We start from the raw sequence: 20373 nt of genomic DNA, 5'->3' as shown, positions 1-20373 counted from the left end.
ATTTCATCATTTCCCAGGATAATGCCCCAAACTATGCTAACTCACAAGGGATTTGATGTTTCCATGTGTTAGGACAGGTCCTGGTGAAAGATCTGACATCATGACATATAGAAGAAACACATTTATAATTGTGGTTTTCATGTTTTAAACTTTACCATTTCATACTATGCACAGCCATTCCATAACCAACTGAAGTTTGTAAAGCTGCAATGGTAACTGTACACATGCCACTAAATTGCATTCTGTAGTGTTTCAGGGTTTGTGGAAATTAAGTGATTGTCGTATTTCCTGTTCAGAAGACACTCAAGGGTCTTGTTGTCCTTCATTTTCTTGCTGATAGTTGGGGACTGAATAACATAACATGTGCTGGCTTTGTAGGTTTGGTAAAACTTTTTGAAGAACAAATATTTCATGCAATATTTGATAATGTAAAGTTGTAATTTGTAGCACAACTGACATATGTAAGATTAATTTTCATAACAATCCATCATGCAGTTATTAAGATAACTGGGAATTTTCAGCCAATATAGATTTACTATACTAACAACAATTCTGCTGCTATTTGGATTTGTATTCTAATATTAAAAAATTCTTAATATTACTGTAATTTTATTTACATTTGAGATTATAATAGATTTATTTTCAATTTCAGTTTCATACATTCATTTAACCTAACCCTCATTGCCACTACTATTATTTATTAGATCTTTTTTATACATGTGCTAGGACATCACACTACAATACTGAAGTATTTATTTCTTGTGTAAACATAGGCAAGGAAATTTAGTTCTGTAGGCCTCATTTGCTCATTTCCAAAATGGAACCAATGATATTTAGTTAAACAATTTAAATATGAAAACACATAAATAAAGTGCTTGAACCATAAACAACCATACAGTTAATTACGTTAATTAAAAAATAAGTATGTTTTTCCAATTTGACATTTAAAAATCTATTAGAGCAATAATACCTGAAAAATTCAACAATTTTATCATTATTGACTGAGACATAATATGTTACTATATCATTAACAACAGTGTAGAAGTGAGGCTCATTTTGAATGAGCTTATAGGTTTTCACAATGCATTTCTAACTTTAAGCCATGCATGATTCTTCATTATCTTCTTAAATTTCTCCTTAGAGCAAAATAATATTTGATAAGAAAAATTTCATAATTTATCAGTAGGATATCAGAAACTGTTAGGTGAATTTCTTTTTCTTCTTCTTTTTTTTTTTAATTATATTTAGGCAACAGACCCTGATGCTGGAATAAATGGCCAAGTGCACTACAGTTTGGGTAACTTTAATAACCTTTTTCGCATAACTTCCAATGGGAGCATCTACACAGCCGTGAAGCTTAACAGAGAAGTGAGGGACTATTATGAGCTTATTGTTGTGGCAACTGATGGTGCAGTGCACCCTCGGCATTCAACTCTGACGCTGGCCATTAAGGTTTTGGATATTGATGATAACAGCCCTGTGTTCACCAATTCGACATACACTGTAGTTGTTGAAGAGAATCTGCCAGCTGGGACAATCTTCCTGCAAATAGAGGTATGTAGAAAAAGCAAGAATTTCATTATTCTATAACACAGTATTTGTCCCTAGAGGACAAATTGAGTTAAAGTTTAATTACAAAGAATAAATGTATATCTCTAATATAGCATGCTGTAATTATGTGACAGAATCCCTTTAGGGAAATTCCACATAATTAAAGAAACGTGCATTTGTGAGAATGAAGCAATATTTTTTGTTTCCTTTGATATATGATATAAAACTGTGTGCTTTTTTGTACTATTTTGCAATAAAATATCCATTAAAGGAAATTTCAATGGTCTCAAAATTAATCAATATTAAATTTTTATGTTTATTTTCACTCTTATCCTGCTCATACAAATATCAAATATATATATATGCACATGTGCACAGGTATTGCATATAAAACCCATGTGTGTATATTCATATAGATATTGTATACATATGTATGTGCTTTTTCTTACATTTTACTGATATTGTTATATGCATTATTTTGTAATTTTTTTCATTTTCTATACATGAACATTTCTTTTAGGGTTTTAAATATCTTAACCTCCTTTTTATTTTGTAAGTGTATTATTACAAGAAAATTTGAACATTAGAGTTGATAGGACATATTAACTTACGATTCTGGGTTTTTGTCTACCAGTAGATTTAATTCTGACACAGAGATTGTTAGTATTTTGAAAACAAAGAAAAACTTCTATCCTCACAGAAACAGACAAGTATATTGGTAATTAAAATGGATAGGCTTTATAAAAGCAGCTCTGTTTTTATTCTTCCATTTTATTCCCTCTACCTGAAATGGTTTTGCCTATTTTCGAAAGAGAACATTTATTGGGAAAGATTTTTCTAAGATATTCACTAAAGGTCTAGTCAGATTTGCTAAGCAAAAGAGAAAAAGAAATCATTTAAAGTCGTGGCAAAGCTCTCCCTGAAATCTTGGAAGAGAGAGTGAGATTTGAGAGGTTAAACGCCCAGGAGAATGTAGTCGTCCTTCCCATGATGTTAAGGAGATTGAAGGTGCTATGTTTTGAATCTTAGATGTCTCTCAAAAGCCCAGTATTGAAGGCTTAGTCTGCAACATATGGTCGCTTCCCGTGTCTCTCTGTTTCTTGAATGCCATGAAGTGATCAGACCACCCATACCGCAACACACCATAATATCCTTTGCTACCATAAGACTAAAGCAACAGAATCAAGTGATCATGGATGGAAAGTACAAACCAAACCAAATTTTCTTTAGGGTTATCTCAGGCATTTTGCCATGGCAGGCTAATTGGTTGACTGAAATTTGAATACAAAGTCAAAAAGAGTTTAGATATGAAAGTGGCAGAATATAATCCATGCTTTAAAGATATCTTTTCAGCTGTGATGACAATTCAAGATTGAAGAAAACCAAGTTCATTCTCAGAAGTGCTTGCATTAATGAATTTAAAATCAATACATTGACCTTTTGGAATTTTGTTTTTGTATTTTATTTTATTTCCTCCACCTAAGGTGTCTTTATCAATCTGTTTTCTTGAATGAAGCAACATTTTACTTCCATAAAACCTTTCCTTTTTTCCAGGTTCTAATTCACAACATTTTTAAGATATCATGTTTTCCTTCTGTTTTGGTATTTGTGTATTATTCCTCTTTAGACTATCACCTAGAATACAGAAATTATGTTTTGATTCCTCTTGGTTCTTGTCACAGTGCCTTATACATGGTAATTACTCAATATTTATTAGTTAAGGAATGGAGGTGTAACATGCTGATGTCTAGGAAAGTGTCACAGAATCCTTGTAAGAAAAACTTGGTACTTAACATCTCTTAGTTTTTCTTTACAGTCTTTTAGTACTTTGTTGATTTGAAATCATTCAAATCATTGTTTGCATTTAAAACATTTTTGTCATTATTGAATGAGCAGGAAATATTTATTCCTGACATTATGTATTTCTTTAGCTTGGCATGATTCATTTCTTTAAATTTTGATCTTTCAATTAAAGTAAATATTAGCAATAAAATTAGCAATTAAAATATCCTCACCTCCCTTCCTTCTCCTCTCCTCTCCCATTTATTTTCCTTAACACTTGAAGCATTGCTTAGCAAAAGTGCTTCTCTTTACAAATGTTTCCTTTGTCATCATCACATTCATGCTGTCCTACACACTGCATATGATTTCCATCAGTCCTCAGTTCTATTTTGGTTATGCACTGAATCCTCCATTCTTCTACTTAATGTTTTTATACATCTGGTATTTAAACTATTTTTTTAATTTATACATATTTGTCATACACATTGACCATATTCATCATAGGGCACTTGTACCTGTATATAATATATCTCAATTAATTTTCTCACATTCCCCTCCCATTCTTCTGCATAATTTCTTACAGGCTAAAGATGTTGACCTTGGAGCAAATGTGTCTTATCGGATAAGAAGCCCAGAAGTGAAGCACATTTTTGCACTGCATCCATTCACAGGACAACTGTCCCTTTTACGGAGTTTGGATTATGAGGCGTTTCCAGATCAAGAAGCAAGCATCACATTTTTGGTGGAGGCATTTGACATTTATGGAACAATGCCACCTGGCATTGCTACTGTCACAGTAATAGTAAAGGTAAGGAGTGTAGATGACATCTAGTTGGCTACTTCCACTACAGATATTTTCCGCTTCTTATGTTATTCCTTTTGGCAAAGTTTCATACTAACACACTGATGTAATACCAAGGTATAGCTTTTCTAATGTAAAGTTACTATAAAGACTTGATAAATAGTCATACTTTAAGTATAAAGGTAAATTTGGAAGTGACATTAAATATCCACTTAAAGACTAAATGTTTGAGTCTGTCATTAGCTTTGTGACTTCAGGAAAATCGTAACTTGCTAAACTTAGTTTAATCTAAAATTTAAAACACTGGAAATGCTAATTACTCCATACATTTTTATTTAAACAAAAGAAAAAATGAGTTTGGATGGGTAAGAGTTCTTAGACCTCAAACATACTTAGTTTAATTTAGTTTAGACACCTGAGTGTCGGGGTTTAACACTGCATACAAATCAGGTGGAATTATAATTCAGTTCAATCCCTGCCATTGGCAATCTCTTTGACCTTGGGAACATTTTTAATCTCTCTGGATTTATCTCATTACTCTGCCTTAAAAAGTATGGCATGTGTAACCTTTAGGTTTCTTATGATTTGGAAGAAACATCTTAAAGTAGACATGAGGGAACATTATAGTCAATGAGTTCTCAAATATTATATAAAAATCACCTGAACATCATCCTAAACATTCAAATTTCTACCCTTTCTTTATTAACAAGTACCTTGCACATGGGCACCATCGTAAGAATTAGCACATTTAAAAAACATACAGATGACTCTTAAATCAGAAGTTTGAATATCACACATTGACACACACAGTTCAGTGGCAACTCTACACCTACAAGGAGAAATCTTGAATAATTTACTAAAAATGCAGCCAAAATGGCTTTAGATAATATTTGCTTTTCAAATTATGTAAGTAAAAGTATTTACATAATCACCATACTGAAAAATATTTTGTTCTGACCACAGAAAAACATAACCTCTTGAAAACACTTTTTTCTACTCATCTGATAAAAATTTGAATGATTAAGAAAACAAACAAAAGACTCCAAGATTATTAGAGAGACACAGACATTGTAGTAGAGTAACAGTAAGAGGCAGAGTGAGATTGGCAGTGAAAGAAAGAGAAAAGAAGAAAAGATGGAGAAAGAGACAGAGGTAGGAAAAGGGGAAAGGAGAAAAGGATTTAAAATCTATATAATCAGTGAAGCACTTTACAAAGCACCTTACGGAGTATTTTGATAAGTTCATGAACAATACAGATGAACACGAGTAATTGAATAAATATTGTAGACATTTTGATTCACGATTTATTTGCAATTATAGCAAAATACATGACTGATGACTGTGGGTTAGATTTTACCAGATGATAGTAAAAATTAAATAATATTAAATAATAAAGTCTATGTGCCAAGGAAAAATATGTAAATTGTGAATTAACATTTAGTTCAGGTTTATATAGTAGTATTATAATTCAATCTGACAACCACATTTTTGTCTATTGGAGTTGTTCATATTTCTCATAGTCACAAGAAATTGAATGTGATCAAATTACTGATTCAATAGTTTTATTAAGTTGTTTGATCCTGGAGATTATGCAGAAAGCCAATGGTATCTGCTAAGTATGATTTAAAAACTATGATGAATATTTAATTTTTTGAAATGTATTCGAGAATAAGACACATTGGTATTAAACACCTAAAAAACAATCCCCACGGCTTCAAACACATTTATCCCATCATCCTTGTCGTTTTCTAAAGTAGAACATGAAGTCTTTTGCGTCTTTCTTTTTGTTCTCACTGTCCTGGCTTCCTTGATGCTCTGAACTGAGTCAAAACGTTTACCTTTCAGGGTCATTTTGACTTTGGTGGACAGCCAGAAGTTGAGCAATGCCAAATACGTGAAACCAGTAAATGAGGTCACGATGTGATGTTTTTATGAGGCTATATTTCTCTTTGATAGTACTTGGCAACAATATTCACGGCATCTATCTTCATATCTCATAAAGGCACTCACTATAAAGAACTTCTAGACATGCTTCAGAAAGTGGCAGGAATGACTAGACAGTAGCACAATAGCAGACTATATTCTACAAAAAGCATACAAACTTTTATAGCAGCTCTTGAAAATATAAGCACAAGGTCCATCAGGTAAGTCACAGCTATGAACTCTAGCAAAATACAATTTTTTTTTCCTTTAAAACCAACTGTTACTAGAATATTAAATGAACTCTGCCAATTCAAATTACTAACGTTAGGATTTCTGAAAATCATGAACAAAAGCAACCTCAATCCCTTTAGGATTTAAGTATCTAAAACTCATTTTTAACTTGTTGACTTACTGTTTGATATGTTTTTTAAATAACTTTTTTTTCAGAAAAGCCTTTTAGGTTCAGAAACAAGGATTAGGGACTTTTTCTGCCCAAGTGTCTCATGTTTTCTTTTTTAGATGTACTGTGCTTGCATCTGTATATTACACCTAAAAGTTAGGATACAAATATAAGTAATGACATGACTTTTAAACCTAACATTAACCTGTGCATGTGGAGGCAGAATTTTGTAATGATCTAAAAATTACATGAATGTTGTAAATTGATCATATAGCCTAGCAGTATGTAATTAAAGACAGTTTTTTTCCCTAAGAAAAATGTTCAAGAATTTAAAATGTAATATATAGGGATAATTTTAAAATCTGTTACTAGCAAGTTTACAATAGAACTAAAAGACTTTCATCAAAACAATATGATTTGTTAGATTTTGTCAAGAAAAATTAAGTCTTTGCAAATTAGGGTTTACTTAGGTATCTGTTTAAAGTTTTGTTTTAACACTCTTTTTATATGAGCTACTGTTATATGTGATGTACCTTATTTTAAGCAATGTAATTGTCCTTGTGAAGTATAATCAGTCATGATTGTTGTTATAATTTGTTGCAAAATTAACTGAATAGTTTTACTTTATTGCTACTGTTTTTATTGCTTTTCGCAATTTTACTGGAAAGAGCCATATTCGTCTTTCTCTAAAGAGCTGGTCTTGCTCAAAGGTATATATTGTCAGTAAAATAGACATTAATTCCTCTACACTCAAAATTTTTGGAATTGTCTTACACTTACTTTAGAAATTTTAATACTGTTTTAGTCTTCACTGAAGAAAATACTGTCATTTTTCTTAAATTTATTAATATTATTTTATAAGAAAAGGTTCTCAGTAGATGCCTAATGCAAACTTCTGGCAGAAGCAACTTTATTTCACAAGTACTGCCTTTGTTTTTTGACTTTTCATTATAACATGTTTTAAGTGACCTTTTCTTTTTTTGTACCAAGGATCAAACTCACAACCTCATGCTTGCCATGCAGGCGCTTATGCCACTAAGCTAAATCCCAGCCCCTGAAGTGACTTTCTTTAATTAACGTGGTGTGTGTGTTTCTCAGTTCAAATCTGTTCAGACTGGATATTCTTTGTCAGTCCTAATGTCTTAGGATACTGGCTGTAACATCTACTTGCATTGTGCACTCTTCTAATTCTGGTATTGTTCAAATTTGGCAAGAAGATTTTTTGACACTGATTTCAACAGCCTGTCATGTCCTCTCTTACATGGGACATGCCCAGACTTAATAGCTGTGGTAAACTACCTAGGACTAAATAAGGAATGAATAAGGCCACAAATGGTTGATTGGTAAAAACTTCAAAGAGAAGATAATTCAGAGAGGTGGGTGGGGATTATGTTAAATCAAAGAGTCATCTGTGTATAAACCCTACCAAAAATAAGGACAGCTGAAGAGGTTGTAAAAGAAGATTCCCATCCAGGGTTGTCTGAAGTCAAAACGCCCTTCCTGCAGTATAACTACTGATGTGCCTAGAGTTAGGCTTCCTTTCATAATTGATCTCACAGTCTTCAGTGACGCTTTTTTTAGGCTCAACCATTCATATTAACTTTTATGGAATCTACATGCCAGTTCAAAACTATTAGACAGCTAGTCAGGAGAAGAAACCACCCCTAGGCCTTCAAGATTGAGAATGAGGCCAAACAAGGGAGGAACTGTGTCCAGCATGACAAAATAGGATTTTAAAAGTTAATTGTTGCTTTTCTTACTGTAAAAATTTTTGTTTCACTCTTTAACTGATAAATATCTAGAAATATATAATTAGTTTTCCTAGATAATAAATACTAATATGAGCAAATAGATGATTATTAAAGAATTTATCACTATAAAATTAGCAGGACAGTGTTTTTTCCTGTGAGGCAATGTTTTTGCAAATCTGAGTTTCATTTTTATTTATTTATTCAGAGGCAGTAATAATGAAATTAGAATAGAATGGTACACAGAAAACACTCTGTGTCTTTTCTTTTATTTGACCAAGTTGATCTTCTGGCACTGCATTGATGCTATTTTTTTCTGGAATTAATGCTATCCTGGAAAGGGGACAGGATGATGTTTCTCCAAAAGTTGTCTGGAGAGCTTCATCATGATCTTGTTTTCCTTTCATCACAGAGTCTCATATGCTTCCTTCGTTTATTTTGCATCTCTTTATATCAAGAAATTTATGCACTTAGAGAATTTTAAACATATCTGTTTCAGGGAGATAAAATTTTTCATAGCACTACATTTTCTTTGGAAATAAGAATCCAAACTACCAAAATCTTTTATTGGGAAACTTGTTTTTCCTTTTGTACCTCTTCTGGAGGCATGATTTTCTGTGCCCTGCTAGCCTCAAAAAGCAATAAGGGTCACCTCAAAACCACAGACAGCTTGAGGTTATTTTCTTTGAATTTTGAAATTATATTTTATCACATTATTGTGCTATAGGATTTAGAAGTTTAAAAATATGTTTACAAAAATATTTACTGATCACAATAATGATGTCAGTTATGTATTAAGTAGAGACAAGCAAATGAAAAAATATTAAGACTGTTAGTCAAATGGAAGGGAAAATTATAGTTCATCTCACACTGGTGTGCCTTTTTCATTCAAATGGTTTTGTAGCATAGAACATTTAAATATTGAAAGTAGAAAAATGATTCATTTATTGAAAGTTTTGGACAAGAAAGAAGACTTGCTATTTAATGATCTTTTCCTTATTCTCTCCAGATACATAAACAATAAAATGGCATAGATTTCAAACTCAGGAAGATATGGTTAATAACAGAGGCACAAAAACCAAGTCTGACTTATTTGCTCTGAATTCAGTTTGGATTATTTGTTTTGTGTAGTCTTGATAGAACTAGTCAGTAGAATTTAATTGGGGCCAAATATGTCACAGAAATTCAAGATGTACACTAAGAAGCTATGTTGCTTACCTGGACTCAATGTTTTTAAAACATTCTTCACTTTCTAGACTACACTTGGGTTTAGACTACACTTGGATTTAACATAAAGCTATTTGTTATGGTTGATACATTGTGTCAACTTGAGAAGTTTAACTAAGAACTGTCGATGTCCGCTCCCGGCCGGCAGGAAGGACACACGACAAAGTCTGGCAGTGGACAACCTTTTCTTTTATTTTTCTTCTCCGTACAGCCTGCCCTGGGATCGCTCCCAGCCGAAGCCTCCTCTGGTCCGCTCCCCGCAGCTCCTTCCGGGCTTCGCTCCGAAGCCTCTACCGGTCCGCTCTCCGCGGCTCCTTCTGGGCTTCTACTTCCGGGCTTCTTCTTCCCCCCCAGGGGTGGCACCAGTATATATACGGATACAGTGTCCAATCATGTTAAAGTAAGCAAGGCAAGCTGATTGGCTAACATCATCAGTTGCCAGGCAGACTATATTGTTGAGCGGGTTGTTTACGCGGTAAGCAGGAAACTAACGTGCTCGATGGGAGGGGTAATCTACCTCAGGCTTCACTCTTTACTACAGGCCTCATGTCCGCCAAGTGAGGCGACCGGGCTCGGGGCTGCGGCTCCCAACAAAGAACCCCGGCAGGAAGACAGGAACCTTATCTTGTAAATAACCTCATCCTGTGCAAGAGGAGGGCACAGAGATTTTGTAAGGGCTACCCCGCCACTGAGGGTGGGGAACTGTGTACAATATAAGACATGCTTGTTTCACTCTTTTGCTCTGGCTGCTGCCTGGAAGTGTTGCCCCCTGTTACGCCTCCTGCCTTGGGACCAGCTGATTATGGACTGAAACCTCCACAAAGAGTGAGCTAAATAAATCTTTCCTTCCTTCATTTTACGTGTCCAGGGTTTTGGCCCAGCAAGGAGAGAAAAGGAACTACAGGATTAGTTAAGGCGGATATCAGCATCTGTGACAGAGCTGCTCCCAGTGGACTTATTTATTCATGAGCTAGAACAGAGAATTTGTCTAGGTCTTATTGTCTGGGTTTTTTGATCTTATTTTGAAGAGTTGAACTATTCCAATGATTCATTTATTGGTGGTTTGCTCTGATGTGTGCGGTTATTTCTTATTTTTTAGATGTGAAGCAAAAATTAATGTTTTATTTCTATATCAATTCAAGTTCATTTGTTATTCCTTTTCAATTGATACAAGTATAATAAAACTTCAGGAATGTTTCTCAAATGAGACCAACAGTTGCTTTCCCTTTCATTCTGATAGATCAAGATAAAATATAACCAAAACAAATTTAAATTTGTAAACCATTAAAGCTAACAAAAATATTATCATTGTTTTGGTGGGAAGAGTGGAGTATAGTTCTCATTTCTCCATAAATTTTCCCCATACTTTCAAATTGTCTGCTGTTGTTCTGTTTACTTGTGGCACTTACAAGCTGTGTCACTGATGACAGTATTTGCATGATATTTGCTAAAGAGATGTTTGTACCCAAAGCAATTGCTACACAGAAAGCATCTTGAAGATGTCTTTGAAAAAGAGCAGAAAAATTGTTTTGTAAAGATTGGGGAAAAACTGTATAGTTGCAAATATCTAATCTACCATCCACTTAAAATTGAAGTGCAAATGGAAAAATTGAAAGGAAACTTGGAAAGAAAAAGGTTTTCACACATTCATAAAATAAGGTTTATCATAAAGACCTCCAAAAATCTTTCTGTTGTCACATTTCAAAGATCTAAACTGTAATCTTGTTGGCAAGGAATATGGAAAACGCTGAAAGAACAAGGCCTTTTGTGATATATAACCTTTTTGAATGCCTATAACAAATAAAAGGGAGATGATAGTAAATTACAAGATATGGGAAATCTTTGGAAAATAAAAACAAATTTCTCAACAATTTAAACAGTAACATTCATTGTAAAATGTAGCTTTACAAACTTAAGGTGCAAAGTAAATTATTTCCTAAAACCAGTTGTTGCATGATAAAAAAAAAAACCACAGGAAATATTTATGTTATAATAAACAAAATACAAATAAATCAGAAAATTTGCACATTGAGGTATGATGCCAGGCATCACACAAATGTAATGCACTGGGGAAAGATTAGAATGATTATGTAGAATCAGACAGAAGCAGTACGAGGTGCTTCTGTGAAAGAAGGAATTTGGCTGCATCATGCTTGTGTCTGGCAAAGCATGCAGGTGAGGGAGTGGGCAAAGAAAAGGGCAGAGTTCAGAAATGAAAGACCATCCAAAAGATTCACTTGGATGTGGAGTACAGAGGGGTGCTTGGAAGATAGAGCTAGGATTTTCACCTTTCAGAGGGAGTCCCTGTTGTACAGAGAAGAGAAATACTTCTGTACTACAGAATCTAAGAAACAAGATAGCTTTGCTAGATTAAAACTCCAAGTGTGGTATCAAGGCGATATTAACCAAATCAGCAGCATCTGAGTTACCACACATCCTCCTTTGAGTCAGTACTGGAAGAGTCTTTGTTCTGATTGGATGAGAGCAGTCATGAGTTGAGGATGGAGCGGATAGTTCAGGACTCAAAACAGAACCTTTGAACATTTCCTGATTTGTAACATTTGTTCTTTCCCTGCCTGGAAGGAAGAAATTGACTAAAAGATCAACCAGTTAACAGAAGTACACTCTAAAAGCTTAATCTCTATTCTTATAAAACCACTGATCACTTAGTTTCTTTGGCATGAAGAAAATATTTATTTTGGAGTATGTCCCTCAAATATTTCTCCTATTCTATGCTATGAAATTCTTATCAATGTGTTCTTTCCAATAGAGTCACCATTAAATTTAAAAAATGTGAATACATTTAGGAAAGCATGTCTTGGGGTTGAATCAGACAGTTTCTTAAGATATGCTCATGTTCACCTGTTCTAAAATTTCAGGGCTAGAAACGTCTCAAGTTAATCCTTCTTTATGGCTATGTAGTACTCTATTGTATATTAAAAAAACACAGCAAATCTTTATCTCTGTCCTGGTTGATGGACATTTGTGCTGTTCCAAGGTTTAACTGTTACAAACTGTGCTATTATAAATGTAAGTGTGCATATATTTCTGTCTATGCTACTTTTAATTCTTTCAGGAAGATACTTGAGGGAAATAACTGAGATAAATGGAACCTGTCTTAGTTTTTTGAAGAATCTCCACATTGATTTTTATATTGGCTGTACCAGTCTACATTCCCAATACCAGGGGAGAAGAGTTCCTTTTTCACCACAGCCCTGAGAGCATTTTTTATTGATTTATTTGTTGATAATGTCTTTTTTGAGTGAAAAGAAATCTCAGTGTTGTTTAATTTGCATTTCTCAAATGACCAGTGATGTTGAACATTTTTTTCATGTATTCATCTGTCATTTCTATTTATTCATTTGAGAAGCATCAACTCATTTCAGATGCCCATTTTTGGATTAAATTTTTAAATTTTAGGAGTTTTTAAGTTCTCTATATATTCTAGACAGTAATCTTTTGTCTGAGACCAACTGGCGAAAATTTTGCCTGTGTAATTTGTCTGTTTACTCTGTTGGTGATTTCTTTTACTGTAAAAAAGCTGTTTAATAAGATGAAGTCCCAGCTTTGTAATATTCCTTATGCAATCAGAGTCTTTCCCTACACTTACGTCTTCAAGAGTTCTGTCTCTTCTTTCTTCCAGAAGATTTAGTGTTTCTCCTTTAATATTTAGATATATAATCAGTTTTGATTTTAATTTGATGCTTGGTGAGAGTTATGGGTCTAGTCCTTGGATGGACCTTGAGACTACTCTTAAGTGAAATTAATCAGTCACACATTGTTTCTTTGGTGTGAGAAATAGATAAAGTAAATATGGGCCAAAATATATAATAGATAATAGATATTTTGAAATAGTAAGAAAATGATCCAATAGGAAAGGGAACTAGGGAGAAGAGGCGGAAAGGAAAGAAAGGAAAAGAAACCAATGACAAAGGAAGCAATAAATGGAGGCAAAACTTTTGTGAATAACAGAAAGCGGCATTGAAGGGAGTTCTCTGGCTTTCTTCTGTGGCTCCCTAATGTTACCCGCTGGTTGTCGGAAGTTCTCAGAAAGCTCCTTCTGCATGACACAGTAAAAGTCTTTTAACACTCATGACAGTCACATTCACAGCTAATTTCCAAGCAAATGAAACCAGACTGGTTCCTGCCATAAGGCTCCAGATCTTAAATGCCATCCAGTGAAACAAGACTGATTATAAACCCCAGGGGGAGAATTTCCCAGCAGAATTTATGTCACCACCAAGGCCCACAGGCTGCAGCTGCATCTCCCCTGGTGCACCAGCTATTACAGACCAGGATGTACTCTTGATGTTCTAGAATATTCAACATATTCTCTGAAAACGTTGGTTCATTAAAACTGTAATAGTCAGTTTAGCAATAATAATTCATGCTATCAACATCAAGGAAGCATCTCTCAGTGATCCAGGCCACGTTGGGGCGCCACTTGAATCCGCCCCACATGGGGCGCCACTTGACCCGCTGCACGTTGGGCGCCACTTGATCCGGCCTGCGGACCAGTTTGTGGGTCTCACCTGGAGAGGGGACAGGGGATGGGGGCAGGGCAAGAGAAAAGAGAGATGGAGACAGGATGAGATTCCAATCGAGTCTCGTTTATTCTTAAACTTATATAGGGTGGAGGCGGGCCAATGGGGCAGGAAGAGGGCACAGAGTGTTATCTGATAGGCCATCATCACATCCGGATATATGACATAAGCAGGAGAGGATTATGGGTAATGTAGGCGGACATGAGGATCATGGGAAATGTAGGCTGACACACAAAATGCCCTCAGGCAGGAGGGGCAGGGCAGCAGCAGCTATTCAAAGCCACTCCCTACATCTCAGGATACGTTTAATGGACGTCTCATACAAGTATATCATAGACAAAATCTTTGGACTGTATAAAAGTAAACTTGTATACTCCAACCCTTCATTTGTGAAACTTAAATATGCTAGTATTGTGAATCTCCTGGCAATCAAATGTGATTTTCTACTCCACTAGAGAATTAGTTGATAATATCCTATTTGTGAGGTTTTAGATAGAACTAAATTTCCACGAGTGCTATTTCAGAAAACTTAGATGTTTTAATGAAGACAACTATTTTATGGTTAAACATTGAATAAGTTGTTTTAAGTGTCCATAAGCAATCTCTACTTACCTATTTTACCCAAAAATCTTAAAAAATAACTGTAAAATTACTTACTCCAGGCATTTTATATAGATTGATCTGATGACCCTTTCCAATTCCCTTTTCCTTCATCTCTAGATAACAGAATCATGCCTTTAGGATCTGATTCGCCATAATTTGCTTGTGTGTCTGCGCTTATTAGCTGAGTAGATAAGAGCAACTCAAGGACTTTAAAGTTCAATTTCTTTATATTTAAAATAATAATATTAATCATAACCAACATATATTTTAGACTCATTTATTGATTGTCATAGAATTAACATGCCTGTCAAATACCTGATATGCAACAAAAATAAAGTGTACAACATAAGAATATTTATATCTATTTAACAATATCAGAAATAGTGTAATACTATTACATAGAAATTCCTCAAAATTATGGTCAAAATAAACACATATACTTTCAATTAACAGTAGTATCACAGTTTGGAAGAAAATCCTAAAATGTATTGAATTTTGTTCCCTAAATAATCAAATATGGGGAATTTATATTTGGAATGAAATTCTGTATTGAATTGGGAGATTAATTCCCCTTGCTCAGTGATTTTTCCTTCTAAATCATCTACCATCTTGAAAGATTGTCCTACCAGAGTACACAAAGAAATCAAGACAGATAACTAAGTAACTTATTAACCTTACTTTAGTGAAACACTTTTATGTATACTCTGATAACATCATTGTACTAATTCTTTCATAATATTCATTGGACAAGAAATTATCTATGTATATTTTTGCTTACTTGCTAAACAGCAGCATTAATATCACCAGACGGTAACTTTTCTGTAATCATATCTCAGATTTCTTTTTTTTTTTTTTTTGTCTTTTTCCTTTTTTATCGGTACCAAGGATCGAACTCACGACTGCCTGCTTGCAAGGCAGATTTCTAAGATAGTACCTGGTGCACAGTGGGAGCTCTGTCAATGTTTGTGCTACTGAGAGATTGTACATTCTTTGCTATTTGTGGCAAAAGTTGAATTTCCTTATGTCTAAATTGTGGACATAATGCCTCCTAGTATACGCAGCAGTTCCTAGCTCAGAAATAGAAAGAAAAAAATTCTGAAAATAAATTTAGATACCTTAGGAATATATGTCCCATGAAGTATTTTTATAAAAAGCTTATAAAATCAATGTAAGAGAAACCGAGCATGTGTATTGAAGATAGCTTAATGCAAAACAGGAAAAAGATTTGTCTTCGGATATATTCTATTATGTGCCTGAGTGCAGAGACAGAGGTTGGAAAGTAGGAGAAAACAGTGAAGAAGGCTGATAATATGAAACACAGGAATGAGGCAATTCAAAGATAAAATCAACCAATAAGATTGTTGTGTTTAGCAGAAGATAGGAATAACTGGTCCCAGAGGATTTAGTGTATCATTCATATGGTCCCAGAGGATTTAGTATATCATTCATACGGTCTGCTTAAGAAGAGCACCTGTCAATTTTGTAGGCTTTGCCGGATTTTGAAGGTGTAGCACCTGAAGGGTTCAACATGGGTCACGCTAATGCCAGGCAGAACAGAAACAACTGAAGCCATTCCACCTGTTGACTTATGCTATTTGTGTGTCAGAGAGTGCATTAGCATTTAGAACATGAGGCTGGCATTTGATTTAGTTTCATCATTTTTTTTAAAAGGAGGACCAAGCTATAACCAGTTAATATTTCCTATCCAGAAATAGTTTCATATGCAGAACCATTTTTACGATGATTTAACATCAGATTTTTTTTTATCATCTCTCTCTTTATTAAACTTACTCCCAAGTTCCTATCTTCCGTATCCTTCTGTTAAAATGATTCCTTAAATCTACTTTATGGTGTGCCAAAGTAAAAATGCTTTCTGTGATTATTTTAGACTTCAGTTTAGAAAAAAATTCATTTTTCCTGTTGCTAGCTAACTATACCTTCAGGTACAGTTATTTGTTGTGCAGGCAAAGAAATTGCAAGCTTTACTGATAAAGAATTAAATAAATAGAAATAAAATGATTTTGAAGAGAAACCTGGTGCTATTGAAGTTGAGAAATGTGGTAACAGAGCACTCTTTTAAAACATAAACACTAACTTGTGTTCAGATCAACAAATATGACCACAGGAAGCAAACTATTATGGGTTTCAAAGATTAAATTGCCTAGAAGATCGGAAAATGTTTTTTTCTTCTTCTTCTTTTTTGCTAATAATGCCCTCTAGTGGAATAAAGGCCAACAAAATAAGAGCATGGTTTTGTAGCGTTTATCTTTAATTTACTGCATAGCAGAATATTTGTACAGAAATAGATTTATGTACATTTTTCTTTGGTTGTCCCTGAAGCATAAATGTAATGAACTATTGATTATGCTTGTTGGCAATGCATTTCAATAAATTTTCTCATTTGAAGGAACGCTTTGTGGAAAGAACTATGGGCAAATGACTATGCATTGTGGCCACAATAAAAGATTACAACCCTGAAATATGTACAATATGCTAGAGAAAGAAATACTGCTACAATAGAACTTCATTGAATTATTCTTCATCCTGTCAATGGCCAGAGAAATAAAGGGGGAGGAGAAACAATCTTTTAATGGTCTTCAGTCATTTATAGCCTATATTTGTGTGTGATCAGTTATTGTAGAATAGATTATAAAAGTATCCACTGTGCACTTCATTTAGAGGATGAATCCAATGTATACTTCCCCAGGAAAAAAAAGCTACAATAACCAACACTATAAACAACAATATAAATTTACAATTGATACAATTGTAAAATCATATTTTTCCTCTAGAATCAAATTTTCCAAAACATACCACATTATATGAATATTTAAAACCTTTTATGGTGTAAAATCACATTTTTCCCTGTAGAATAAAATTTTCCAAAAAATAACTGCTTATATTAATATTTAAAACTCTTTCTAGTTTTAAAACTTCAGAGATAAAGAAAATTCATAGGACTTGATTCAGCTTTAGGAACTCATGTAGGAAAAATGGAGTTTTTAACCTTCAGATGCTACTGTGTAGGAGGTAGAAATATTCCCACTTTTTTAGTTACAAGATGGGTTCATTAAATTAATCAACGCTGTAGCAAGGGCAGGAGAAACCGTATACAAATGCTTTCCACAGTACCTCCTGGATGGATCCCTCAGACCAATGCCCAAACACCTTCATTAAAGAGAACCAATACATCCTGAACTCTTATTTCTTTATATCCTTTAATTATTCAATTACAAAGAAAATCTTTGTCTTGCAAGAGGATGTGTATACCACATGTCAAAAGGAAATGGTATCTTTTGCTTTTCAATTTGTCTATGAAGACACATTTATTAATAGGGTCTGCAGGTTTATTCAATTCACAGCTCAGTCATCTATTATCAACAGACAAATCTCTTTAAGGGTAAGAGATAATTATTCTGATTTTTTTGCAAAATGTGAATTTTACAGTTGGTTAATTGCACTGTGTGGGAAAACTGCTGTGTCTGGATACACATCAAAGACTGTGTTGAACTTTTTTTTTTTCTTTTTGTTGTTTAGTTGCAAATGGCAATAAGCTTACTGGGGTGGTGGGAAAGTAGATAATTAGCAAATTTAGCATTCTATCTATATATTTGTTTGACCAAAAGTACCTTCCTAAATGTCTTGGTTACTTTTTTCTCATTGTTGAGACAAAGTACCTGACACCCAAAGTAAAGCAAGCGAAGGTTTATTTAGCTTACAGGTTTTTGGAGTCTTTAGCTCCAAGGCAGGATAGCTTGGTTGAGGGACATTCATGGCAGCTGCAAACAGCGAGCAAAAGGCCAAAAGGGGAAAAGCACACCTCTTTCTCCACTTTACATTGTATGCCTGCTTCTTGCCCCTGGGCAGGCACGGCACTCACACCACCAATCCGAGAGCTGGACGACATACTAGTAACAAAGGCTAGACTCAGCCACCTCTATGACTGCATAAGGCATAGGGGGCCACCTAAACACAAATCATAACACTAACTACATAAAACATTGCAATGTATGACTATTACAAAATAAATCGTTCAGCTATTTTAGTGAAAATCACATACTGAGAAAAATGATATGTGATTCTCTATAAATTATAATATTTGCAATAAAAGAATGATCTTATTCTCAGAGGAGAGGGTTTCTGATTTTACCTCTGCCCTATACATAGGTTTTATTCAGGTAAAGTCAGTTTCCTCTCTGTGGATTTTCATCTCTACTGGTCACATGGCAGTTTACTCATAAATATAGGGAGTTACTACAGTATTCCCCATCCCTAAAAAAGAGAGGCGCTTAATGAGCATTGAATTAGTGACCCTAAATAAGTGATAATACATGTGTGTCTCCAAACTGAAAATTAAACACAATGCCTATAAATTCCTTTGAATAAAATAGTTAACTAAATTAACACAGATTCTTATCTATAAGCTTTGATGTCAATATTATATTGTTCTGGAGGGAAACTTCCTTTTATCTTTCTATATTTGTTTTATAAGAATAAAACAAGAATCAAAGGATGTTTTACAGTTTACATTTGAAATATCCTAATTAATATCAGACTATATAAAAATTTGTAAGTGCTATAAAAACAAAATACATCTTTTGAAAAGCAACAACAAAATACAAAATACCATCTTTTTCTTATAGAATTGTACCTTTAGGAAGTTGTTTTCTGGGCAGATATATAGCTCAGGAGCACAGCACCTGCCTGGAAGCCTGAGATCCTAAGATTGATTCCTGGTGGCAAAAGAAATGAAGAAAGAAAGAAAGAAAGAAAGAAAGAAAGAAGGAAGGAAGGAAGAAAGGAAGGAAGGAAGGAAGGAAGGAAGGAAGGAAGGAAGGAAGGAAGGAAGGAAAGAGAAGAAGAAAGACTGGGACTAGGGATTTAGCTCAGCTGCCTGCAAGCAGCCAGTAGTGAGTTAAATCCCCGGTACGGATAAAAATGAAAAAGACAAAAAAAAAAAAAAAAAAAAAAAAAAAAAAGACAGAAAGAAAAGAGGGAGGGAGGGAGAGAGGGTAAGTAGGAAGGAAAAGAAGAATATTTTCTTTTCAATAAGTTACAATTTTATATTGTACTTTTAGAAGAATATTAAAGAAAACCTCAGGCATCACTTGAGCCTCTGAAAGATGTGTCTTTTGGGTGACAGACAGTGCACTTCAGCAGAACAGCCTTCAGTGAGTACACATTAATATTATGTAGGAATATTGGAAATTACCACTAAAGTGCCTGTGAGAGAGAGTAGAGGAGTGAGAGTAACAGAACTGAGGGGATGAAAGGTGACCGGGCAAATGGCTTATGCGCTAAGAACTGGAATCAACTTAGTAACTGTGACTCTAGCCTGATTTCAGCTGAAGCTGTAGCCTCTTAATTGTGTTTCCAGGATATGAATGACTATCCTCCGGTGTTCAGCAAACGAATCTACAAAGGAATGGTGGCTCCAGATGCGGTCAAGGGTACACCTATCACCACAGTTTACGCTGAAGATGCAGACCCTCCTGTAAGTAACAGACTTTGATTGGTACTTAGAGCTGTGGAGAGGAAAAATTTTCAGTCTCATAGTGACCCTGTTCACAAAACAATAAAGTTGTTCTGTGAGTATTTCACTCTCAGTCATTTAAATACCTTTGCTTATTGCATCCACAGGTACAGACAATATTTTAAATAATTATTATTCAACTGAGGCAATTAGAGACAGGACTTTGCATTAAAATTCAAATTTACTATCTTATGTTTATCAACACCAATGATAAATATATGTGGAAAGAATTGTCTATATTTGGAGTCATAATTATACTC

The 20373-nt window shown here is 34.3% G+C and overlaps 1 protein-coding gene across 3 annotated transcripts in view; it reads left to right on the top strand.

Annotated features, from left to right (window-relative positions):
* The window catches only part of Pcdh15 (protocadherin related 15), a 1472709-nt gene that overhangs the window by 1260716 nt on the left and 191620 nt on the right, over positions 1-20373 (top strand). For all 3 annotated transcript variants that reach the window (XM_063239515.1, XM_063239513.1, XM_063239514.1), the window contains 3 exons: positions 1249-1554; positions 3917-4141; positions 19958-20074. In XM_063239515.1, the coding sequence (XP_063095585.1) occupies positions 1249-1554; positions 3917-4141; positions 19958-20074 (648 nt within the window). The remainder of the gene's footprint in view (positions 1-1248; positions 1555-3916; positions 4142-19957; positions 20075-20373) is intronic.

The sequence above is a fragment of the Cavia porcellus genome, unplaced genomic scaffold, assembly GCF_034190915.1.
Source record: "Cavia porcellus strain 051 isolate PalLab524CR breed Dunkin Hartley unplaced genomic scaffold, mCavPor4.1 scaffold_28, whole genome shotgun sequence".
NCBI lineage: Eukaryota > Metazoa > Chordata > Mammalia > Rodentia > Caviidae > Cavia > Cavia porcellus.
The sequence above is the reverse complement of the archived record's forward strand: the minus strand, read 5'-3'. Positions and strand labels throughout refer to the sequence as shown.